Source organism: Panthera tigris, chromosome E2, assembly GCF_018350195.1.
Source record: "Panthera tigris isolate Pti1 chromosome E2, P.tigris_Pti1_mat1.1, whole genome shotgun sequence".
Classification (NCBI taxonomy): Eukaryota; Metazoa; Chordata; class Mammalia; order Carnivora; family Felidae; genus Panthera; species Panthera tigris.
In genome coordinates, this window is record NC_056674.1 from 9,264,082 (window position 1) to 9,289,456 (window position 25,375).

At 63.3% G+C, this 25,375-nt stretch overlaps 1 protein-coding gene across 1 annotated transcript; it reads left to right on the forward strand.

Annotated features, from left to right (window-relative positions):
* Positions 1–4,196: 4,196 nt before the first annotated feature.
* Positions 4,197–21,643, forward strand: LMTK3 (lemur tyrosine kinase 3). Its single transcript, XM_042970305.1, is given in 16 exon segments — positions 4,197–4,272; positions 5,188–5,321; positions 5,578–5,728; positions 6,247–6,323; positions 6,808–6,926; positions 9,255–9,342; positions 9,687–9,835; positions 10,257–10,341; positions 10,427–10,548; positions 10,703–10,852; positions 11,389–12,494; positions 12,497–13,900; positions 16,549–16,964; positions 18,230–18,365; positions 18,761–18,898; positions 21,477–21,643. Coding segments are annotated over 16 exon segments (4,368 nt in total). The 3' UTR covers positions 21,494–21,643.
* Positions 21,644–25,375: the final 3,732 nt, after the last annotated feature.

Consider the following 25,375-nt stretch of genomic DNA (forward strand, 5'->3'; position numbering starts at 1 on the left):
TCTGCCTCTCCCCCGGTTTGATCTCTCTCTCTCTCTCTCTCTCAAAAATAAATAAACTTAAAAAAAAAAGAAATTAAAACCGATAAGTGATTTAAATGGAGTATTATTGCATTTTAAAATAACAATAACAGAGGCGCCTGGGTGGTTCGGTCAGCTAAACATCCAACTTCAGCTCAGGTCATGATCTCGAGGTTCATGAGTTCAAGTCCTACTTCCGGATCTGTGCTGACAGCTCAGAGCCTGGAGCCTCCTTCGGATTCTGTGTGTGTGTGTGTGTGTCTCTGTCTTTCTCTCTCTCTGCCTCCCCCCCCCCCATGCTCTGTCTCTCTCTCAAAAATAAATGAACATTAAAAAAATTCTTTTAAAGAACAATAACAATGATCAACCCTTTGCAGTTACCACGTAAACCCATGTTAATAAAAATAGTAACTTTTCCACACAAACAAAAGCATGAGTGAGAAGAGCGGCACTGTTTTGACCATCCTGCAGACATCTGTAATGTCTGGCTCAACAGAAGACTCGTCCCTTGCGTTTAGTCACGATATTGCACACCGTGTGGCTTCTGGAAAACTCCAGCGCACACTCACGAAGGATTGAGCGAGAAAGGCAGGCAATGTGTCAGTGTCAGGGTGAAAATAATTTGGGGGACGGCCGGCTGGCTCAGCCGGTAGAGCACGCGCCTCTTGGTCACGGGGTTATGGGTTCGAGCCCCACGTTGGGTGTAGAGCTTACCTAAAAAAATAAACTTAAAAAAAGAAAGGAAGGAAGGAAAGAATTTTGAACTCTCGGGTCCCCTGACAGGGTCTCGGGGACCCCGAAGCACCCTTTGAGACCTGTTGGCCTGCTGGTCCGTGGTTTTGACATCAATAAACCTCCCAAAGCAGAAACTTGGATCTTCAGTTTGGAGGCAGAATTCGACCTAAACAGACACACAATCTTAAATTACTTCTCCCTGGTAATGGCACCGTCCGTAGATTTCACCACGGAAAGACGAAAGTGAGGGCAGCCAGACTACCCCAACAGTGTGTGGATTCCCGCGGCCTTATTAAAATCTAAAAATTCCCAAATCCAGGATCACCTGGCCCCGGGGCTTCAGGTGTGGGATCCGTCAGAAATAGAAGTTCCGTGCATGGATGTTCCCCCACCCCCCCAACCCCCAGCGATCAGACACTCTGCTATGTTCTAGCTTATTCTGTTTTATGTTCCCACAGAACTCTGGAGGTCACCCCCCCTCCCCCCCCCCAAGCTCACAGCTCACAGCCTGGAAAACTCTAGCGGAACTTCCGGAAGCCCCTGTGCCAAGCCCCCTCTGCAGGGCTGGGAACGGGTCTGACTTGCTCCTTGCTTGTAAGCCCGAATTCTGGCGTAGGGCCTGGCTCTGTACCCAGTAGGCATTTAATAAATGTTTGCTGGGTGAACAAAACAACACATATGGAGCCAGGGACAGGGTTGGGACGGCAGCCCCGTCTGTGCCGCTCCCTAGGACTCAAGAACCCTGTCCTCGTCGTTCCCAAAGACCCAGGCAGCGGACCGCCGGCTCCCGCTACGGCTTCCTCTCCGGGAGGCGATTAACCCGAGCCGCCCTTCTGGATGAAACCGGAACTACACTTCCCACAAGCCTCGCGGCTGGGACTACGCTTCCCATAAGCCTCTGCTCTCGCCAGGTTCTGTGCCCTTCAGCCACCGGGGCAGTTAATTGCCTCTTTTTAGAGCTTCCCCACCCCCCTCCCCCCCCAGCGCCCAATGTCGTTCTCTCTCCCCGCGTAATGATTAGTTCACCGTCCAGCCGTGGTTCCGGGGCCCTCTAACCCCCACGCCTCCTCGCGCGATGAACGTGCCTCAGTTTCCCCAGGGAGACAACCCCGCCCCCGGCCTCCCGAGAGGCAGCTTCTCTCCCCCCACCCCCTCCCCCAATCCCGGGCCCCTGATGGGGAGGGCTGTGCGCGGCGGGGTTCGTGAGCCGCCAGTCCCTGCTGCGCCCCTGGGGGGGTCTTGGGTCCCCGCTGGGAGGGGGGGGGGTCGGGGACGGGGCGGGCACGCAGGGGAGGGGGTGTCTGGGTCGCCTCCGCGGTGCGCTGCGAGGCTGCGTCTGGGCTGCGCAGCTCCCGTCCGGCCTCACGCGGGAGGGACGCGTCGCAGGTGCTCCCGGACGGCGGGGACGTCCGCGCGCGGGGTGGGAGTCCGTGCTTCCGGGGTGTCTGCAGCTCGGGGGGGGGGGGAGGGGCTGTAGGGTGGGGTGTGAGCCCCCCGACGACGCCTTGGCCTGGCACGCGATGTGTGCGTCCTTGTCTGTTTTGGCTGCGGACCGAGTTCCAGTACCCAACTCGGCCACTTCCCGGCTGGGCGCCTCGGGGCTAGGGGACCGCACCTCGCTTGGCCTCAGTTTCCGCATCTGTACGATGGGGACGATAAAAGCACCCGTCTCAGAGGGCTGGCGTTGAGGATGAAAACGTCATACGTGTAAAGCGCCGAGAACAGTGCCTGGCGCAGCGTAAACGCTCAGACGAATACACAAATGAAACAAAACTCTGATTATGTGTCCTTGGTGCGAGGCAAGTGTCTCTGGTTACGTGATGGCTGCGTAACCTCACAGGAGACGTGGGTATCTGTGAGGTGCGCGTCTGTGTATATGTAAGCGCATGTCTGCATCTTGGTGCGTGTTATGCGTCCGTGTGTGTGTGTTTATGTGTGTGCTGTGTGGACAGGACGGGGTAAGGTGTCCTTGTAACCTTGTGTGAAACACAGTGTGTATATGTGTGATGAGTCTGTCCGCGCGTTCAGGGAGGCGACGTATCCTTGAGTCCGTGTATTTCATGTGTGCCCACGTTGTGTGTCCGTGCGTTTATGCAGAAAGTGTGTGTGACTGAGCACGTTGGGCTATGATACGCGTCCGGAGGCGTCAGCGAATGATGGACCGGACTTGCGTGGCTGTGTATACCTGTGTGATGCTTTGGATGTGTTGTGTCTCCAGCCGTGTACGAGTGGCGACTGTCGGCGTGTTTCGGGGTGTGTGCCACGTGGGTCTGTGTGAGAGCTGTGTGTCCCTTTCGTGTAGCTGTGAGGATGTGTGTGGTGTGCGTTTTTGTGCCTGGGACACACATGTCCCTCCGCGCACCTGCTGCGTGTCTGTGCGTATTCGCGCGTGTGATACGTCCATCCATGTTAGCGTGCGGCATCTGTGTGTCCACGGGTCTCTGGGAGAGTGATGTCTGTGTGTGTGTGTGTGTGTGTGTGTGTGTGTGCGTGAGAGATGTGCGTGGCTGTGTGTCTGTGTGCGTGACGCCGGTGTCTACGGGTGTTCTTTGTTGCCCGTTTGTGGGACGTCTGTGTGTTGTGGCCGTGTGCCCCGGCATGTCACCGTGGCGTCCGCGTGGATCTTTGTCTGTGGCGTACTTGGTGGCGCGTGCGGGTCTTGGCGATGCCCTGCTGTTCCCGTGTGGCAGGGCGCATCTGTGCCGGGGGCCGGCCTGCCTGTGCCTTCCCCGTGCAGCCCGTCGTCCCTGCGTCTTTGTGTGTGACGTGTACGTGTCCCCGTCTGCCGATGGCTGTCCACCTTTGTATGGGATGTGCTTGTCTAGGAGGGTCTCTGCGACGAGTGGCAGGCATGTGTGGGCTGCGTGTACCTGCCTGACAGCTGCATCTTGGCGTGGAGCACACGTGTCCGTGCTGGTGGCGGTCCCGGCGGTGTCCCGGCCAGGCACTGTGGGCCCTGCGCCCCCGCAAGGGTCTGCTGGTCCCTGTCTGTCCCTCCTCCTCCCCTCCCTCCTGGCAGCCAATGCAACTGGGGAGCCAGTTGCCATGACGACGCTCCATCCTCCCTCCAACCTCCCTCCTCCCACCCTTCCTCTGACAGGCTCTCTGCTCCCCCAATCCTGGCTGCCCTCGGGGGCGGGGCCCTCATTCTCCCCCCCCCAATCCTACCCTCTCCCCCCCCCCACCCCAGCAACCCCGGCTCCCCAGCTCCTCTCCTCTGTCCGCCTCTCCATCCCTTCATCTGTCTGTCCCTTCAAAGAGGGGGAGGGGGGTACCTGAGCCAGTAAGCAGCCCCTCCCTCCCCCTGTCCTGCGTCTCCTGCCCCTCTCCTGGGCCGGGGGGAGGCCAGGGTCGCGCGGGTCCCCATGGCTGGGGGCTGAGGGCCCGCCCCCCCCCTCCTCCCCAGCCGCCACCACCTCCACCTCCCTTCCATCCTCGACAAGATGCCTGCCCCCGGCGCCCTCATCCTCCTCGCGGCCGTCTCCGCCTCCGGCTGCCTGGCGTCCCCGGCCCACCCCGGTGAGTCTGTCTGGCCATCCGGCTGTCCGGCGGCCCCCACCCCCACCCCGGCCTGCCCGGGGGGGTGGTGGGGGGGGTGGTGGTCTGTCCGCGGCGCTCCGGCTCCGTCACCTGCCTGCGCGTCTCCCCGCAGCCGAGCCGGGGCCTGGGGAGCCGCGGGGACGGTGCGTCCGTCAGCAGGGCCTGTGGGAGGAAGGCTGGGGGCTGGGTGGGGAGGGGGTCCGTTTGGGCAACATGTGTGTGTGCAGGTGTGTGCCGGGAGCCGGGGAGGACGGGACCGCTGGGGAGAATTGGGGGCAGCGGGGAGGCATTTCTAAGGGGGACACGGCATAGGAGGCTGGCTCTAGCTTTGGGGGAGACCCAGGGCTGGCGGGGTTCCCTCCTCAGGGGCTTGGGCTGGGGGCAGAGGACATGTGTGCGCTCCGCGAGTGCCTGGAAGAGACAGGCCTCAACGCCCGGAACTGGGGGGTTCCAGCGTGGGACAAGAATCTTCTCCCAGCCTGCAGCTGGGGGCTCATCTTCTTGCCCAAATAGGGGGGTAACGGGACTGGAGCGTATTTTAAATTCTGAGCGCTCCAGACTCCACTGTTAGACGTCTTTCCCTCAGTCCTCACTGGAATTCATCCAAGCCTGCGGTGAGGTGATTGGGGCGGCGGGGCGGGGGGGTGGGGGGGTCCCAGCTTGGGGCTAGAGGAGGGACCCCACCCCCAACCCAACCACCTGAGAAGGCCTCAAACTACAACTCCCACAATGCCCCGGGCCATCCGGCTCCTCTGCCAAGGAGCCCCTGGTTGCGGAGCATTATGGGAGTTGTAGTCAATGCTGGCCAGGCTGGAGGTGGGGGGGGGCTGGTGCGTGGAGGCTGGGAGCTTGGGGCTTGAAGCCGGGACCCCAGCCCAGCCCTGATGCCCACAGATGGATTCGCCCTGGGCCGGGCCCCTCTGGCTCCTCCCTACGCCGTGGTCCTCATTTCCTGCTCCGGCTTGCTGGCCTTCATCTTCCTCCTCCTCACCTGTCTGTGTTGCAAACGGGGTGATGTCGGCTTCAAGGTGAGGTGCATGCGGAGGATTCACGTGGGCAGGAAGACCCCAGCGAGGCCTTGTCCCCCCCAGGCCCGGTCGTTGGTGGGGGAGAGGGGCAGTAAGTCCGGGAGCACCTTCTGGCCTGGAGTTATGGCAAGATCCGGAGCCTTGGGAAGAAAATCGGGGGACAGCTCTAAGAAAGATGGGAAGGCATCCTGACCAGAAGGACGATGGCGTGTCTCAGCCCCGTGTTCTCCCCACCCCTCACCTCTCCGGGCCCCAGGAGTTTGAGAACCCTGAAGGGGAGGACTGCTCGGGGGAGTACACTCCGCCGGCGGAGGAGACCTCCTCCTCACAGTCGCTGCCTGATGTCTACATTCTCCCGCTGGCTGAGGTCTCCCTGCCGATGCCTGCCCCGCAGCCTTCACACTCAGGTACTCTCCGCTCTTCGCACCTTGACTAGGGTCCCGTGGTCCCAGGGGACAGGGTGGAACGCCCTGAGGGTCTCCCCTCAGGGGCCAGGGAGCTGAGGTCCCAGGCAGCCAAGGGGAAAGGCAGAGGTGGGAGCCGCAGGATCTTGGAAGCAGCCTCCAGGGAGTCAGAGATCATCTTGGTGGAAGCCATCGATTAACCCCAAGCCGGATGTGGGGAATCTTGTGGGGCCATCGCCGGTGAGGTCAGCCTAGATCTCAGTCTCAGAGGCAGCCAACGGCGGGCTGAAGCCATGTCATAGGATCTTGAAGCGCCAAGGGGAAGGATTGATTGGATGCTGGGAGCTCGTGGGCAGCCAATGGGGAGGCTGAGCTCCCAACAAGGAATGTTGGGGCAGCCAATGAAAAGAGATTGGTATCTGCTTTGACCTCGGTCCACACTGAGTTGGGGGAGGGGTGTCAGTGGCACTTAGGAGGGGAGAGAGACTAAGGGGGCTCCCCTTTTTGCACCCCCCCCCCAGACATGACCACCCCCCTGGGCCTTAGCCGCCAGCACCTCAGCTACTTACAAGAGATTGGGAGTGGCTGGTTTGGGAAGGTGAGTGGGGCTGGGGGTGGGAGGCCGGGGGGGGGGGGGGGGGGGGTCCGTACAATTCAGGGCTGTGCTCCTGTTCTGTGTCCATCCCCCCTGCTCCCACCACTTGTCATCTGTCCCCTGCCCCTCAGCCCACCCAGTGCCCTCCCCTCTGTCCGCCTCTCACCTGCTCCCACCTACCCCATCGCCCCCACATCTGTCAGTCGGCGCCTCCCTCCTCACTCCATTGACCACTCTGCCTCGCCACCTGGCTCTCCACGCGTCCGTCTGTCCATCTTCCCATCCGTCCCTGCATCCATCGGACTCTGGGCCCGTGAGTCTCTCACCCTGCGTCTGACGGGGGACACGGGTGGTGGGATCTGAGGGGAGAGGCTGGAACGGACGTGGGGGCAGGGGGACACTTGGAGCCATGCACTGGGCTGGAGGCGGCCCTGGGGACGGGGCTGGGGAAGCTGCAGGCACTGACCCCCGGGTCCCCCTTGACCAGGTGATCCTGGGAGAGATTTTCTCGGACTACACCCCGGCCCAGGTGGTGGTGAAGGAGCTCCGAGCCAGCGCGGGGCCCCTGGAGCAGCGCAAGTTCATCTCGGAAGCACAGCCATACAGGTATTGGGGGCTTTTCAGGGGACGTGGGCCCGGAGGCCCACAGATATGGGTCTGGTAGCGTTTGGGAGGGGGCGGAGTATGGCTCAGGGTCAAACCTGGCTCGAATCCCGGATGTACTTCTTCCTGGCTGTGCGACTTGGCGGACAGAATCGCCCTCTCTGAGCCTCAGTATCTTCATCCAGAAAGTGAGTCCAGGAAGCCCACACATTCTCAGGGGGGCCTTGAGGAGCTCTGTCGCGCCACCCCCCACCCCTGCTGTATGGTTAGGTCTGGAAAGGCAGGACCCTGTCTGACCCGCCCTTGCTTGGTCTCCCCTCCACTCTAAGGGCTTCTAGAAAAGAACTAGATAAACATTTGCTACATAAATGCCTTGCGAGGGAGCAGTTGCCCTGTCATGGGAAGGATATGTATACAGAGGCCCTTCATCAGACAGTTGGAAAAGCGGGGTGTACCCTGAGAGATTCAGACACTGGACTTTATCACCTTCATGTTCTAAACCTCTCATGGCTCCCTATTGCCTGCAGGACAAAGTCCCACTCCTCTGTACAGCCCACAGGCCTTGCAAGGCCTGCCCCTGTCCCCTTCCAGCTCCTGGCCCCCCTTGCCCCAGCCGCCCTGACCCCTCTTACTGATCCTTTCCCATATCAGTCTCTTTGCTGCCTCAGGACCTTTGTCTTTGCTGTTCCCTCTGTCTAGAATATCATTCCTGGCTCACCCACCCACAGCCCCAGATGGTGGGCTCTTTTCCCGTCCTCAGGTCTCTGGTCAGAAAGACCTTCCCTCACACACACACACACACACACACACACTCCCACATCAGGAGCCCTCCCCCCCCCCCCCCCAATGCTCCCTCACGTTGATTCATGCGTTTCCTTCATAACACGTATCCTAGTTTGTCATTGGTTTCTTCCGTTTGCTTGCTTGTGTGGCTGCCTCTCCCCAGACCCATGCTGGCAACCACTAGCCACATATGGCTGTTTACATTTATCTTAAATAAAATGAAATCAAGTTAAAAACTCATTTCCTCAGCTACACTCGCCACACATCTCCAAGGGCTCCGTAGCCACACGTGGCCAGGGGCTCCCCTGTTGGGCAGCTCGGATCTAGAACCTTCCCGCCTTCACGGAAGGTTCAGTTGGCGAGGGCAGGGCAACACGGGGACAGCTCCGGGGTCCATCGGCCCTTTGTAGACGTTGGCGGAGGGAGCCAGAGTCCTGACATCAAATCCCAGCTCAGCCACCGTTACTAGCTGTGGGACCCTGTGCGAGTCGCTTCCCTCTCTGGGCCTCCATTTCCTCCTGGATTAGATGGGAAAAAATTATCCTGCCCAGCAGGGTTCCGGGGGTGGGGGGGGGGGGGGTGGATTTGATCGCAGAAGTGGCCCGCCTTGGCCCGGATTAGCCCATCTGCGCGTCCGTCAACATCCGCCATCCTGAACCTTCCATTCAGGCCTCCAGCCGTTTTTCAAGTCCCCGGCACGGGCTCTCTATGAACACGTTTGTCTCCCGATTCCCCTCCAGACCCCCGTGGGAAAATAACCCAGCACACACCTACCCGGAGCCAGGTCCTGGGCTGCAAGCCCGGAATGTTTTAATCTCCCTGCGGACCACCCCCTCCCCACCCCCCCGGCCCCCGCCCCGCCCGAGTAGCGGGGTCAAACCCTTCACTGCGCACCTTGTTACGCAGCCCCTGTCTAGGCACTGGGGACACGGCCACGTGAACAAAAAGCCCCCAAGTGTCTTGTCCTAGTGGAGCGCACCCCCTAGTGGAGGAGAGAGGCAATTAACAAAGGAAGAAAAATTTTCAGAAGAAAATGTCAGAGGCTGACGAGTGCCACCAGGAAAGAAGGCAGCGCGTGACAAGAGAGGGGGGCTATGGATGATCACGGGAAAGGGGGTGATCTAGTCAGTCTAGGAGGACTCAGTCCCGCAAGCCTTGGGGGAAGCATGTTCCGGGCAGAGGGAAGAGCCCGTTGCAAAGGTGGTGAGGCCCGATCGAGATCAAACCAGAGAAGGGACTGGGGGAAGGGGCTGGGGGGGCGGGGGGAGGGTAAGGTGAAGAGGAAGGAGGGCCGGGAGGCACCTGGGGGTCTGGCCTGGGAACTGGGGGGATAGTGGGGCAGCCCTGAGATGGGCCCCTGGGGAAGGAGGGTGCGTGCGGAGGGGGGTGTGAGTGTGGGTGTGTGGCCGGAGACCCGAGGTGAAGCAGCCGAGACCAAAGAGGTCGAAGCAACGTGTTCGTTCAGGGGAGGGTGGGGTGGGACAGAGGTTGGCGGCGGGCGGGAAGGGGCTGTTTCCTGACCCTGCCCCCTCCCCGCCCTGGCCCCAGGAGCCTGCAGCACCCCAACGTCCTCCAGTGCCTGGGCGTCTGTGTGGAGACACTGCCCTTTCTGCTGATCATGGAGTTCTGTCAACTGGTGAGGGTCTGCGGAGGGTGGGCAGAGGGGAGGCGGGGGGGGGGGGTCTGGACGGGCTGGGGGCTGCGAGCCAGCCTAGGGTCCTAGGAATCTTTCCCAATAACATGTGTGGCTTGAAGGCTTACTGTAGACGAGCACTCCCTCAGACGGCCTGCGGCCAACTAGCATGCGAGCTGGGTTCTGTGGTTAGGCCCTCTTAAGTAGCGGGGGAAACTGAGGCTCAGAGGGGCCGCCCACTGAGTGCAGAGGTCGCCCCCCTCCTCGCCTCCAATCGGCTGGATGTGTGGGGGTCCTGGAAGGGGGTGGTGGTGGTGGTACTGACTCCACCCTCCCCTTCCTCCCAGGGGGACCTGAAGCGTTACCTCCGGGCCCAGCGGCCCCCTGAGGGCCTGTCCCCCGAGCTGCCCCCACGGGACCTGCGGACACTGCAGAGGATGGGCCTGGAGATCGCCCGCGGGCTGGCACATCTCCACTCCCACAACTACGTGCACAGGTGGCTGCCGGGGAGGGGAGCCGCGGGGAAGAGTGTGTAGGGGTACTACTTAGGGGAAGGAGGGGACGCTATGGGGGTGGGAGGGAGGGCCACAGCGAAGGGGCTCAACGACCGGAGAAAGCGTGGTGGGGTCGGGAGGGGAGGAGCTACGGAGGGGAGGGGTCAGGAGAGGGGCGGGACCATAGAGGCCAGGGGGAGGAGCCATGGAGGGGAGGGGTGAGAGGAGGGGAGGGGAGGAGTCCTAGAGGAGAAGGAGGAGTCAGGAGGGGAGGGGGCCTGGGGAGGAGGCGGAATCAGGCGAACAGGTGGAAGGAAAAGCGGCAGGGGGCGGAGCCTGGAAAGGGGGCGGAGTGTGGGCGAGGCGGACGGTCTGGCCCAGGCGCTCCCCCCTTCTCACCTCCCGTCCCGGCCCCGCCCCCAGCGACCTGGCCCTGCGCAACTGCCTACTGACCTCCGACCTCACCGTGCGCATCGGAGACTACGGGCTAGCCCACAGCAACTACAAGGTGCGGGCTGCCCTCCATCGGGGCGGGGGGCGGGGGGCGCGCCCCCCTCCCCCACGCCTGACCCCGCTCCGGCCCGCCGCCCCAGGAGGACTACTACCTGACCCCCGAGCGCCTGTGGATCCCGCTGCGCTGGGCGGCGCCCGAGCTCCTTGGGGAGCTGCACGGGACCTTCATGGTGGTGGACCAGAGCCGCGAGAGCAACATCTGGTGAGGGGGCCCCGGGCCGCGCGGAGCCGAGGGCGGCAGGGAGGGTGGGAGGGTCACCGGGGGGGGGGGGGGCTACGGCTGTGGAACCCCCCCTCCCCGCGCCAGGCGAGGCTGGGCAGGGCTCTGACCTCCCTCTGCCCTCGGCTCCCCGCAGGTCCCTGGGGGTGACCCTGTGGGAGCTCTTCGAGTTTGGGGCCCAGCCCTACCGCCACCTGTCAGACGAGGAGGTCCTCGCCTTCGTGGTCCGCCAGCAGCACGTCAAGCTGGCCCGGCCCAGGCTCAAGCTGCCCTATGGGGACTACTGGTGAGGGCAGGGCCTGACCCCGGGCCCATGACCCCCCATCTCCCCTCCCCCCCCATGTCCCGGAGCCCCTCACCTCCATGCACACCGCCCACGGTCTCACTCGTGACTCGCTACATACACCCCCACCCGAGGAGCGGGGACACCCCCACACCTTTTGCCAGCATCTGCTGCTTGGAGGGGGTGAAACTGAGGCGGGCAGGGGCTGAGCTGGTGCTCGAAGCCTAGTTTCTCCACTCCTGTTTGCTTGGCTCCGATTCCAGGACCCACGGCCCGAACAGGAAGGCCGCCTATCACTTTCTCACATCCCCTGCTGTCTCCTCTTCTAGTTCTCTGTCCCCCCTGGTCGCACCCCCATCTTATCACACACACAGGCACACACACACACACACCCCGGGTCTCTGTCCCCCTCTCTCTAGATCTCAATCCTCTTCTCCAGTCTCTCCCTGTGCCCCCCCCCCCCCCCGCCCACCGGGAGCCCTCCACCCTCTCGCCGGGACTCCTCCCCACTCACCTGTGCCTCCTTCCCTCTCCCCCAGGTACGACATCCTTCAGTCCTGCTGGCGGCCGCCTGCCCAGCGCCCTTCGGCCTCTGACCTCCAACTGCAGCTCACTTACCTGCTCTCTGAGCGCCCCCCACGGCCCCCGCCCCCCCCACCCCCACCCCGGGACGGTCCCTTCCCTTGGCCCTGGCCCCCGCAGCACAGCGCGCCCCGCCCGGGGACCCTCTCCTCACCGTTCCCCCTTCTGGATGGCTTCCCTGGGGCCGACCCCGACGACGTGCTCACGGTCACCGAGAGCAGCCGTGGCCTCAACCTCGAGTGCCTGTGGGAGAAGGCGCGGCGGGGGGCCGGCCGGGGAGGGGGGGCGCCGCCCTGGCAGCCGGCGTCCGCGCCCCCGGCGCCCCATGCCAACCCCTCCAACCCTTTCTACGAGGCGCTGTCCGCGCCCAGCGTGCTGCCCGTCATCAGCGCCCGCAGCCCCTCTGTGAGCAGCGAGTACTATATTCGCCTGGAGGAGCACGGCTCCCCCCCAGAGCCCCTCTTCCCCAGCGACTGGGACCCCCTGGACCCAGGGGTGCCTGCCCCCCAGGCCTCCCAGGCCCCTTCCGAGGTCCCCCAGCTGGTGTCCGAGACCTGGGCTTCGCCCCTCTTCCCTGCAGCTCGGCCCTTCCCGGCCCAGCCCTCAGCATCAGGCAGCTTCCTCCTGAGCGGCTGGGACCCCGAGGGCCGAGGCGCCGGGGAGACCCTGGCGGGAGACCCTGCCGAGGTGCTGGGGGAGCGGGGTACCGCCCCGTGGGCAGAAGAGGAGGAGGAGGAGGAGGAGGAGGGCAGCTCCCCGGGGGAGGACAGCAGCAGCCTTGGGGGTGGTCCCAGCCGCCGGGGTCCCCTACCCTGTCCCCTGTGCAGCCGGGAGGGGGCCTGCTCCTGCCTGCCTCTGGAGCGGGGGGACGCCGTGGCCGGCTGGGGGGGCCACCCCGCTCTTGGCTGCCCCCATCCCCCAGAGGACGACTCGTCCCTGCGGGCAGAGCGGGGCTCCCTAGCCGACTTGCCCCTGGCCCCCCCCGCCTCGGCCCCCCCCGAGTTTCTGGACCCCCTCATGGGGGCGGCGGCGCCCCAGTACCCCGGGCGGGGGCCACCTCCCGCTCCCCCCCCCCCCCGCCGCCTCCCCGGGCCCCCGCGGACCCGGCCGTGTCCCCCGACCCTCCCTCGGCCGTGGCCAGTCCCGGCTCAGGCCTGTCGTCTCCGGGCCCCAAGCCGGGGGACAGCGGCTACGAGACCGAGACCCCTTTTTCCCCCGAGGGAGCCTTCCCAGGCGGGGGGGCAGCCGAGGAGGAAGGGGTCCCTCGACCGCGGGCTCCCCCCGAGCCCCCCGACCCGGGAGCGCCCCGGCCACCCCCAGACCCGGGTCCCCTCCCGCTGCCGGGGACCCGGGAGAAGCCGACCTTCGTAGTTCAAGTGAGCACCGAGCAGCTGCTGATGTCCCTGCGGGAGGACGTGACAAGGAACCTCCTGGGGGAGAAGGGGGCAAACCCCCGCGAGACGGGACCCAGGAAGGTGGGGAGAGGTCCCGGGAACAGAGAGAAAGCCCCGGGCCCGAGCAGGGACCCCACAGTCCTGGGCAGCGGGAAGAAAGCCCCAAGCCCGACCGAGGACCCGAGCCTCCCCGTGAACGGGGTGACAGTGTCGGAGAACGGGGGCCAGAGAGCCCCAGGCATCGAGGAGAAGGTGGCGGAGAACGGGGCCCCAGGGACCCCCGAGAGAGAAGAGAAAGCGCTGGAGAAGGTGCTGGAGAATGGGGAGGTGACGCCACCAAGGAGGGAGGAGAGAGTGCTGGAGAATGGGGAGCTGAGGTCCCCCGAGAGAGAAGAGAAAGTGCTGGCGAATGGGGGCCTGACACCCCCAAAGATCGAGGAGAAGGTGTCAGAGAATGGGGGCCCGAGACTGCCCAGGAACACGGAGAGGCTGCCGGAGACTGGGCCTCGGAGAGCCCCAGGGCCCTGGGAGAAGGGGCCCGAGAGTGGGGTGTCAGCCCCAGAGACCTTGCTGGAGAGAGCCCCCGAGCCCGGCGCGGTGGCCTTGTCCCGGAACGGCGGGGCGACAGCCCCTGGCCCCACTGGCCCAGCCCCCAGGAGCGGGGTGCTGGAACCCGGGACCGAGAGGAGAGCCCCCGAGACTGGGGGGGCACCGAGAGCCCCCGGGGTTGGGAGGCCGGACCTCGGGAGTGGGGGCCGAGCCCCAGTGGGCATGGGGACGGCCCCCGGCGGCGGCCTCGGAAGCGGCGCGGACGCAAAGGCCGGATGGGTAGACAGCACGAGGCCACCGCCGCCACCGCCGGAAGCACAGCCGAGGAGGCCGGAGCCAGCGCCCCAGAGAGCCAGGCCGGAGGTGGCCTCCGAGGGAGAGCCCGGGGTCCCAGACAGCAGGGCCGGCGGAGACACAGCACCCAGCACAGACGGGGACCCCCCCAAACCCGAGAGGAAGGGCCCCGAGATGCCACGACTGTTCTTGGACTTGGGACCTCCTCAGGGGAACAGCGAGCAGATCAAAGGTGAGGAGGCTGCTGGGAGCAGGGGAGCGAGGTTGGGGGCCGAGGCCCGGCTCCTTCCAAGACGTACAACGGAGCTGAGACCCTCAGGCTCCTGGGTGGCAGACAGGTCAGGCTGGCAATAATGGGAGGAGACCTCGGAGCCACGCCGCCCGGGCTCCAGTCCCTCTCTAGCCCTGTGGCCTTGGACAAACCACCTTCCTTCTCTGTGCCTCAGTTTCCCCGCCAAAAGTGGATGACGAGGATAGCGTCCACCTGGTAGGGCTGGGAGGCTTAACTGTTAGGACTTCTGAAGACGTTAGCTCAGCGCCAGTCCTAAGTTCCTCTGCTTTATTATTGCGATTCACTTAGACCCCGGGGTCTCAAGCTCAGATGCCCACGGGGGCCAGGCAGGACGGGGGGGGGGGGAGTGGAAGGAGTCGTCTGGGAGAGGTGGGGTGGGAGCCAGGGGGGTCGAAAGGCGGCCCCTTCTCAGCTCCCCCTCGGGAACGCCCACCTGGTGTGGCCAAATCTGCCGCTTTTCCCTTTTAAACCAGAGTCCCCGGTGTTGTGATGGCCGAAACCAATTCCAGCGAAGCCCATCCTCGCGCTGGGTTGCCAGCGTGTGATTCCCGGGTTTAAACTTTCCACCAAGTGGAGGCATCTATCCCGGGTGCCGGGCCCTGAGCTGCCCAAAGCTGGGACCCAGAGAGCGTCACACCCTGCCCTGTCTCCCCCACCCCAGGGGAGCTGCCCTGTCTCCCCCACCCCACCATGCTACTGGTGCCCGGAAAGCAATAGACGTGCCTTTTCTGGAAACGGAGTTGGGGTAGGGACGCAGAAAATGCTTGGTCACCGAGGGGGACTGATTTAAGAGAAAGATAAACCGCCCCTGTTTAGATATGAACAAAGGGACTGTGGTTCCACCGGGATCACCCGCAGGACTGATCTCCTTAAATAGCGCTGTGAAGGTTATACATGATGGGACCCTGTGGCAATCTCACGGCCACACTTGGGGATAAGGTTATCATCTGTTTACCAGAGGAGGCTGCTTCCTGTTTATCGGGAGAGAAAGGTCAGGGAAGGAGCTGGGCACGGAACTTTGCCTTCCTCGAAGCCCGCGGTATTAGAATGACACGACTTCCTTGAGATTGTTGTGGGCAATTTGCAACCAGCTGTGGCAGGAAAGACCCCCCCTCCCACCCCCAGACAGCATGAAAATGTCAGGAGCTGGGCACCTAAGACACCTCAGAAGATCGGTGGGGGACGGTGTTGCTGGGTGGGAAGATCCTGGGAATAGCTTGCCTTTTTTTTTTTTTTTTAAACTGCACGAACTCCTACTCATCCTTCAAGACCCCACTCAAATTTCCCCTTCCCTGGGAAGCCTTCCTGATTTCCAAAGGCTATCACCCTGTCCTTCCTGAGAGCTCCTTGAGAGCTCCCTCACAGCCCCCAACCCCATCGCCCTGAGATGGATGGTCAAGGAAGGCCTCAAGGAGGTGACTTTTGAGCAGATGTGAAGGAAGTAAGCTGGGTGGACATCTGGGGGAAGGGTGCTTCGGGTGGAGGGCACTGAGATGGGCACTGACTTGGCATGCTCGGGGAACAGCAAAAGGCCAGTGAAGCCGAATGGAGGGCACGGAGGGTGGAGAGTGACCCGATTCACGTCCAGCCTTTCTCCCTGCTCTGCCCTGACCCTCCTCTCATCCCCGCCACTGCCCGCACGGGGCCCGTCACATCATTTACTTCTGCATTAATGGACGAGTGGGTGGCCCCTGTTCATTTACCAGTGCGGAGACAGAGGCCCAGAGAGGTGAATCTGCTTGCCCTGGGGCACGCAGCAAGCGACCCGGGACCTGAAAAGTCCTTGCCTTCCAGCACGCTGAGATCAGGGAGTCTTAGGGCAGGGCGAACACCTGGAGATGGTTAGACAGCCCAATTTTTTGGTCTGGTACTTGAGGGCCAGAGAGGGAAAGTACCTTGGTCAACATCACGTAGCAGGGAACATTCATTCATTGATCCCACAGATATTGGCTGAGTACCTCTATATGCTTGGGGATGCAGCCAGAATGAGCCCAATTCAAGTCTCTGTTCTATGGCAAGGCGCACACGAATCACAACACCGCAGAAATAGTCACGTGCTGAGATAATCTGCTCGGAAGGAGCGGTGCTTGGTGCTATGGGGTGCAGAGCCGACAGCCTTGCCTGACCTCCTGGGAGAGCTCTGAAGGCTTGAAAGCCCGGGCTGAGCTGGAGGAGGAATGGGACTTGAATTAGAAAAGGAAGGCAGAAGGAACAGCCTATGCAAAGGCTCGGAGGTGGGAGGAATGGGGGGTGGGGGGTGGCCCAAGGGGCGGGGTGGAGGCCGAGTCAGAATGAGGTGTGGACGGAGGAGCCCGGAGAGGGCAACAGGGCCAGGGCACTTGGGCCTGGTGGGAGGCGCAGCGAAGTTGGGGCTGTGTGATGTGAACCCTGACTGGGGAGTCAAGGAGAGGGTTAACCCCTGGAGGAGGGCGTGGAGAAAGGCCCCAGAGCCGCAGCCTTTTGGTTCACAAGAGGGGAAACCGAGGCTCCTAGCGCGGCCCGAGACTGCCTGAGGATACACAGCTAGGCAGGAGGGCATGCCTCAGTTTCCCCGGGAGCAGCGGCTCACCGGGTCTCTCCCCTCGCAGCCAAGCTCTCGCGGCTCTCTCTGGCGCTGCCGCCGCTCACGCTCACGCCGTTCCCGGGGCCGGGCCCGCGGCGACCCCCGTGGGAGGGCGCGGACGCCGGGGCGGCTGGCGGGGAGGCCGGCGGGGCGGGGGCGCCGGGGCCGGCGGAGGAGGACGGGGAGGACGAGGACGAGGACGAGGAGGAGGACGAGGAGGCGGCGGCGGCGGGCGCGGCGGCGGGGCCGCGGGGCCCCGGGAGGGCGCGGGCAGCCCCGGTGCCCGTCGTGGTGAGCAGCGCCGACGCGGACGCGGCCCGCCCGTTGCGGGGGCTGCTCAAGTCTCCGCGCGGGGCCGACGAGCCCGAGGACAGCGAACTGGAGAGGAAGCGCAAGATGGTCTCCTTCCACGGGGACGTGACCGTCTACCTCTTCGACCAGGTGCGCGGCCCCGGGAAGGGCAGGGGCAGGGGGCGGGGCCGGGGCGGGGCCATCGGGTGAGGGCGGGGCTGGGGAGAGAGTGGCCCGGGGAGCGGGGCTGGACTTGGATGACGGGGTAAGGCCTTGGGTGTGGAGACGGGGCGTGGGGATGGGGCGGAGCCCGGGGGATGGGCCCAGCCCAGGGCGGGGTTGAGGCCTGGAATGAGGGGGGCGGGGAGGCCTGTGATGGGGGAGAGCGCGGGAGGGCCGGGGTTGGGGGGGGGGGGTTGGAGAGTGAGAAGGGATCTAGAAGGAAGGCGGGGGAGATGCCTGGTGGTCAGGGCAGGGCCCGGAGAAGCTACAGGGAGAAGGCCTGGAGAGGGTTGGGGCGTGGTCTGGACGACGGGGGCGGAGCCAAGTGAAGTTTGGGTCTGGGGTGGTCCACCCGCGCGCTCTAGTGGTCGAGGCAAAGGGGCCGGCTCAGGATGAAGCGGGTTTTACCCACGAGGGGCGGGCCGCGGCGAGGCTGCAGGTAGGGCTTAGGAGAGGCGGCTTGCAGTGTTGAGATACTAAGCGCAGGAGGGGTGGGTTCAGAGACGGACGGGGCTAGAGAACCGGGGCGGGGCTTAGAGAGGTGGCCTGAAAATTGTAAGGCTGGGAGGATATGGGAGAAAAGAAAAAAAGAGCGGGATGGCGCTTATGGACTGGGGCCTAGATGGGTCTGGATGGGTCTGGGCGAGCCTGGAGCGGGGCACACCGGGCTGCGGTCCTGAGATGAGAGTCAGGAGCGTGGGCCTGGGCCTCAGAAGAGAAGGGTGGGGCTCGGAGGGCCGGAGCGGAGCCACTTCAGGGGGCGAGACTTAGAGGCTCGAGGGAGGGTCGGGGTGTGCAGGATACGGCAGGGGCTCGGAGCAAGGTCCCGAACTTGGACGCCTGTGGCCGAGATGTCGGAAGTAGTTAGGGGTCATGGAGACGAGGCAGCATTTATGGAGGCAATATTGGTTTAGGGGGCTCCCAGGGAGTCATTGCGTTAAGGAGAGAATACCCGTGGTGGGGTGCTTAGCTGTGGGCGGGGGAGGAGCCTCCGGCCGGGGTGGGGTTAAGGCTGACCTGAGGCTTTGAAGGCAGAGTAGGGGCTCCAGCCACCTCCAGAGAGGGTGGGTGCGACTGTAAATTGGGACACCTGAAGCCCCAGAGATGTTAGCAGGCTTTGTTGCTCGTTGGGAATGCAGTGGGTGGGATGCGACGGTTCGCCCCCTCTCCCCTCCCCTAATCTACCTCCACAGGAGACGCCAACCAACGAGCTGAGCGTCCAGGGCCCCCCCGAGGGGGACACGGACCCGTCAACGCCCCCAGCGCCCCCGACGCCTCCCCACCCCGCCACCCCCGGAGATGGGTTTCCCAGCAACGACAGCGGCTTTGGTGAGGGGCTGCGTGGGACCTGGAGTGGGCAGAACAGGGGCGGGGCCTGGAAGGGGGCACAGCTGGGGCGGGGCCTGGAGGCGGGGCAGAGCTGGGGCGGGGCCTGGAAGGCGGCAGAGCTGGGGCGGGGCCTGGAGGCGGGGCAGACCTGGGGCGGAGCAGAGCTTGGGCGGGGCCTGGAGGCGGGGCAGACCTGGGGCGGGGCCTGGGGGCGGGGCCGACCTGGGGGCGGGGCAGAGCTGAGTCTGGGCCGCAGGGACGTACTGCTGGAGGCAGGTGCCTGAGGACCGGCTGGGTTGGAGGACTGGAGCTGAAGTTGAGGGGCTCCAAAAGCGCCCGAGGGTCTGACCGCATCCTCTCCTCTTCTCCCTAACCCCCCCCCACCCCGCTGCTAGGAGGCAGTTTCGAATGGGCGGAGGATTTCCCCCTCCTCCCCCCGCCAGGCCCCCCCCTGTGCTTCTCCCGCTTCTCCGTCTCGCCTGCGCTGGAGACCCCGGGGCCCCCCGCCCGGGCCCCCGACGCCCGGCCCGCAGGTACAGTGCTTCAGACCCTCTGGCCTGCTCCTCCCTCTGCTGGCCTCTCTCCCCATCTGTTTCCCCACTTTCTCGTCCCCATGTCTGAATTTCCCTCTCTCCCCTCAGTCTCTCTCCTCCCCTCGCAGTCAACCCTGGCTATTCGGTCCTGAGACCCCACCCGACTCTGGTACCAGCTCAGACCAGGCAGTGGTCATCAGATGGGCTGGGGTAGTCGCGCCCCTTCCCTGAGCCTCAGTTTCCCCTTCTGTAAGGATCCCTTCACAGACTTGCTCCTCTTTGCCCCGTCTCTTGCCTGGCACCTGTCAGATCTTGATCCCACATCCGTTTGGGGACGTGGGTTGATCAGAAGCAGACAAGGAGAGAGAGGAAACCAGTGTGCTTCAGAGCTGCTTAGTTGAACCGGAGCGGAGAGAACATAGGGTAGATTCTAGTCTCATCCCCATTTTACAAACGAGAAAACTGAGGCACAGAAGAATGCGGAGCCAGGATCCAAACCCTGCTGCCTGCCCTCTGAGTCAGTTTCCTTTTTTTTTTTTTTTAATTTATTTTATATTTTAAAATTTATTTATTTAAGTAACCTCTTCACCCAGCGTGGGGCTCGACCTCACGACCCCCGAGATCAAGAGTCATAGTTATGTTCCACCCGACTGAGCCAGCCAAACAGCCCTGAGTCAGTGTTCCTTTCCTGTATTTCACATACGCCAAAGAGCTAATCCTCACCCTCATCTTGGGAGAGGGTCACCACACCCTTAGTTTCTGACGGCCCCCAAGCTAAGGCCTATTTTACAGAGGAGGGCACAGCAATGTCTCTCCCGTCCGAACTGGGTCTGGAGAGATCAGAGACTCCGGCTCTCTGCCGCCCCCTGCTGCCGCTCCTGAGAATAGCCCTGGATGCCGAGCTCACACCGCGCTGGGCAGGTGCAGGTGTTCCCAGAGGAGAGAGCGAGAAGGTAGAGAAGGTGCAACCTTCCCCTTTCAGGGAGGGTGACAGTCCTGCTCCCCTAGATCGTGCCTGAGTCCAGCTGTTGGCCCTGCCACTCCTCGGCTGTATAACTTAGAGGCAGTCACTCTCCTCTGTGCCTCAGTTTTCTCATCTGCAGAATGGGGACGATCACAGGCTCTAACTCTTAGGGTTCTTGAGGGGATTCAATGGTTTAACCCTACGCGCGCGCGCACACACACAGCACAGCCTGGTCAAGCCGCAGGGGTCTCTCCCTGCGCTTAATGAAGTCGAAGTTCACTGAGCATTTGCTAAGCACAGGTGCCGCGCTGGGCACGGGGTGGGGTGGGGGTGGGGGTGGGGGCACTGATTCCATGCTGAGCAAGATACATGAGCCCCACTCCGCCCTACCCAACCCAGAGACACTGACCCGCCCTCCCCCTCCCACCCCGGGGCCACATGGCGGCGACTGGAGGCTGGGAGGCTAGACAGGAGGCCAGGGCAAGCGTCCAGGCGGGAGAGGAGAGAACAGACAGGGTTTGGGGCGGGAAGGACGGGGCTGAGGGCAGACTCCAGGTGCCACCTCAAATGTCACTTCCTCCCAGAGGTCTTCATGGGGACAGGGCGGGGTGGGTTCCAGACATGGGGACACTGCCAAGTGGTGAGTCAGGGCTGAGGCCAGCAGGGCCAGGATGCCAAGATGACTTCACCTTTAATCACCGGGAGAGGGGAGGGAGGGCCCAGTCGTGTGAAACCCTTCACTGCGGTGGGCCTGGCAGGCAAGCTGCGGAACCTGTTTCCCAAGGCCGCGGTGTGGGGTCCAGGCCCGGCCCCCTTTCCGCCCCCCCCCCCTGCAGACCCCCCCTCCCCACCCCCCTGTGCTCGGCGTGGCTCTGCCCACTCAACCGGCGTGCCCTGAGTGATGCCACCTGCCCCAGCGTCTCTCCGCTCCTTCGAAAAGGACACGAGGGTCATGCTCCCCTTTTAAAGAGAGGGGAAACCGAGGCTCAGGGACAGGAGTGAGGGCCACGGCTTGACCCTCGGGTCACTCAGGTAAGAACTGCGGGGTGGAGAGCGAGGGCGCCCCCTGCGTGGCCCTGGGTGAGATCCGCCACACCCTCCCCCACCCCAGACCTTGGTTTGCCGGATCTGTGGAATGGGTGGGGGCTTCTGCGGGGACAGGAGGGGCCATGCAACAGTTAGGTGGGAAAGCGCTTTGCGTCAGGCCCTGTGCTGGGCGCTGGGGCCGTCTGGAGAGCTTACCTTCTAGGGAGGCAAACAGACGGACAGGAAGCTAGCAGACGATGACTGGGATCCAGATAGAATGACTGGGGGGAGGGGTGGGGTCACCAGGGGGGCGACTGCTTGACCCAGAAGGGCCTCCGAGGAGGGGGTCTGCCTTACGTGGGAAGGGATAAGGAAAGGGCATTGGGGAGGGGGGGAGAGTGGGGGGGGAGGGACAGCCATGCAAAGGCCCTGGGGTAGGATTGTACTTGGAGCCGAGGAGCCAGGAGGGCGGCGTAAGGACAGAAATGGGACCCAGTGCGGATTTTGCTTTCCACTCGGAGAGAGACAGAAGCCTTGAGCCCGTCTGCCCGATAATTCGCTTTCGGTCTCCACTCCCTCCGTCCTCAGGCCCCGTGGAGAACTGACTCCCCGAAGACCCCACCCCCCCGCACCCCCGGAAGAGGGGCTGAGGGTAGAATCCTCTGTGGACGACGGAGCCACTGCCACCGCCGCAGACGCCGCCTCCGGGGAGGCTCCTGAGGCTGGGCCCTCCCCCTCCCCCACCATGTGCCAAACGGGAGGCCCCGGCCCCCCACCCCCTAGCCCCCCGGACGGCTCCCCCGAGCCCCCCGACCCCCTCGGTGCCAAATGAGGCAGGCAGCCCCTCGCCCCTCCCTGGAGAGCCGCCTTTCTTGGAACTGAACTGAACTCTTTCGGGCCTGGAGCCCCTCGGCACAGCGGAGGCCCCTCCTCACCCACTCTTGGCCCCAGAGAGGGGCTGCAGGCTTCGGGGACCTGGACCCCCCCCCCCACCCCCATCTCGCGTCTCCCCTCCCCCTCCCCCCTCCCCCAGCCGGGCCCTGGAGGGGCCTCTGGTTCAAACCTTCGCGTGGCATTTTCACATTATTTAAAAAAGACAAAAACAACTTTTTGGAGGAACGGCGGGCCTGTGTGTCTTTCGGGGCAGGGCGCGCGGGGGAGGGCCCGGGAGAAGGCGCCTTCCGCCCGCCCCCTTCACAGACGGGAATGTCGAGGCCCAGGAAGGCGAAAGCGCCCTGCGGTGGTGAGGCTGTGGGGCTCTGCTTCTCTGGCCCCCGGCTCTGCCTGGTGCTGGCCGCACTGACCTGGGCGGCAGCCTCCGCGTGACACAAGAGCCGCGTTGACACAAGGTGGCTGGGGGGGGGGGGGGCTGGGGAGGGGGTGCTCGGGAACGACCTGCCGGCACCCACACGGCCCCTGGCCGCACCTCTCAGAAGCTTCCGAGGCCAGGCACTGCCTCCCTGCCCACCGTGGCCTTGCCTCAGTTTACCTGTGTCTCCGTGTGGCCGCCCGCCTCCCATGAGACGTTCCCGTCTCTCCGCCTGGGCCCCTCTTCCTAATTCTGTGTGTTGGAGTTTCTCCGGCTGTACTGTTTTCTCCTCCTCTGTGCCTCCCTGTCGCCTGCCTGTCTCTATTATGTCTTTCTCTGCCTTTGTGTTTACCCCGATTCCTTTTCCTCCGTTTCTACCTGGGCTCTTGGACTGATTCTGCCACCCCCCCGCCCCCGGTCTGCCTTTGCCTCTCTAATCTCCTGGCTTCAACCTGTCCCCCGTCGCCTCCCTACTGCAGCCATTGGCATATTTGAGGGACTCACTTGAGACCCGAGGGAAGGGCCCAGGGGTGGGGGTCCAGCTGGGAGGCTGTGGGCTCCTGGCCTAGGAGTTAAGGTGATGAAGGCGTTAGGGTCACTGGTAAGTCTGGGGGATGGAGAAAGGGAGGGGGGAGGGGGCTGGGTTCCAACCTCTTCCCAGGGGTTCTGCGGGTTGACGCGTTGATGCTCAAACTGATCTTAGGACACATGTGCCCAGGGTGAGGGCTGATGGCACCAAGATTGACAGGGTCTGGGGGCAGGACTCCAGGGTCTGAGGGAGGAGGGGCTGGGGGCAGGACTCCTGGGTCTGAGGGAGGAGGGCCGTATTAGCTCACTAGGGCTGCCGTAACCAAGTGCCACAAATCGGGTGGCTGAAACCACAGACACTCTCTCAGCTCTGGAGGCTAGAATCCAAGATTAAGGGCTCCGCGGGGGTCCTCAGGATCAGTTCCTTCTGAGGCTGTGAGGGACAATCCGTTAATGACTCCCCTAGCTTCCGGTGCTCTCCTGGCAATCTCTGATGCTCCCCAGTGTGTAGGAGCCTCACTCGAATCTCTGCCTTCACCTTCATGTGCGTTCTCCCCGTGTGTGTAGTTCCAAAATTTCTCTTTCTGTAAGGACACTCGTCATATTGGATTCGTGCCCGCGTTAATGACCTAATCTTAACTGATTGCATCTACAATGACCCCATGTTCAAGTAAGACCACATTCTGCGTTACTGCAGGGTTAGGACTTCAACATCCTGATTCCAAGGGGGATAGAATTCAACCTGTAACGAGGGGGTTGGGAACTTGGGGTCTGGGGAGAGGTGGGAGCCGGCAACCAGAATTCTGTCTTTGGGGAGGAGATGGCCTTGGGGCAAAAGCGGACGATTTTGAGCTGATAGGTCTGGTTTGGATGGTCCACGGGTGATTCCAGCTTAACTAAGTTGGCCAAACCAGAGCCCCGGATCCCACCCCCCCACCCCCAAAACTCCGTCTCCGACCATCTCAGGAAACGGCATTGGGGTTCGCCAGTGGCTCAACCCAGAATCCCTCAGTAAAGCCTGCGGGCTCCTGTTCCCAACTCTCGGCCTCCGCAGCCACACCCCTTGCCCCAGGGGAACCGCACAGCTTCCTAACTTACCTCCCCACCGCTGCCCCTACTTATCTCCAAATTATTCTCCTGCAGCAGCCAGCCTCAAGCCAAACACATCGCTTGCCTGCTTCATACCCTCGAGTGGCTTCCATTAGCTAAAAATACACCCAGAGTCCCTACCGTGGCTGACTGGGCACCAAATGATCAAGCCTGTGTCTCCTCTGAATGCGTCTCTTATTCACTCCCCCCCCCCCCCCCCGTCACGTCATACAGGGACACCCGCTGTCGGTGACTCCCAACACACCGTGCCTTTTCCTGCTCCGGTCATGCCGTTCCCTCTGCCTGTGATGCCCTTTCAGGGCCTCTCCGCCGAGCCAACTACTTTCCCGACTGGTAGACACTCAGTACCTATGGGTTCATTGCCTGGAGGAGGTCGTGGTGGCACCCTCCATTCACCCCAAGACCTCATTTCTCTTCTCCTTGGGCTGCTGACTCCCATTTCCCTGGAGCCTTCGGGAGGAATTGGGAATCCCGTTTCCTCACCTGGGAACCCCATTTCCCATCAGTTCCTGGGGGCTGAAGCGGCCGGGACCTCTTTACCCAACTTGCACGAGGGTAGCGACGAGGCTAAAGTAAACCCCACATCGGAGCCTTGGGAAACTCCAACTCCCAGGAGACCTCGAGACTGGCTCTCCCGCTGGGGGGTGGGGGGGGGGGGTGGGGGCGGCCGCGCCGCACAGCTTGCTGGGAATTGTAGTCCGAGGGTCTCGCAGGAAGGAAAGAAGTCCCATCCTCGGGGGTGGCGGAACGGTTATACTGCTATGGGGGTGGGGCTCCGAGCAGGTGAATGCCCGTGGCCAAGGGCAGAGCCAGGCCCAAGTCCTAAGACTCGGGGCGCTTCCCATGTCACCCGGAGCGCTGCTAGGGGGTTGACGCTTCAAGGACGCGGCCTACCGGAGGGAGGAACTGCAACTTGGACATCCCTGGGGGCCAGACTTCCTCACCCGACCTGGTCCCGGGGCCTGCCCCAAGTTCTAGTTTCTGGCTCATCAGTCTCCACTGCACGTCTGGGCGTAGAGAGTGTCCCAACCTGCCAACTCACCCCCTCCCCCACTCGGGGTCTATATGCCTTTGTTCTTTGGGGACACCCCACCCCTCAAGGCCAACAGACCTTACACTTGAGGGGCTGTTGGGAGTCCCAGGGAAGGAGATAAAATGCAGATTCCCTGCACTATCCTGGCTTGGTGCAAAATGTCCTCCAGCAGGTGCTTCTCCGGTGGCTGAGAACCTGGCTCGGTGGGGCCACAGTCTTGCCCTCTTGGTCCCAGGGTCCCCCAGCCCAACCGCCACTCTCACCCAGGCCTCTTGCTGAGCCCCAGGGACAGCCCATCGGCAAGGTGTAGGTGGGCCCCAGAAGTCGGCCAGGTCTCTAGGGTTCCTTCCGGAAGCACTGGCCCAGCTCCGGACCCCAGCAGATACCATACGCCGCCCTTCCAGGACCACAAGCCTGGTGACAGCAAAGTAAGGACCAGCACCTGCCTGGCTCCCGTTGTCCAGTAATGCCCAGAATGAATGAACACCAGGCCTCGCCCCCACCCAG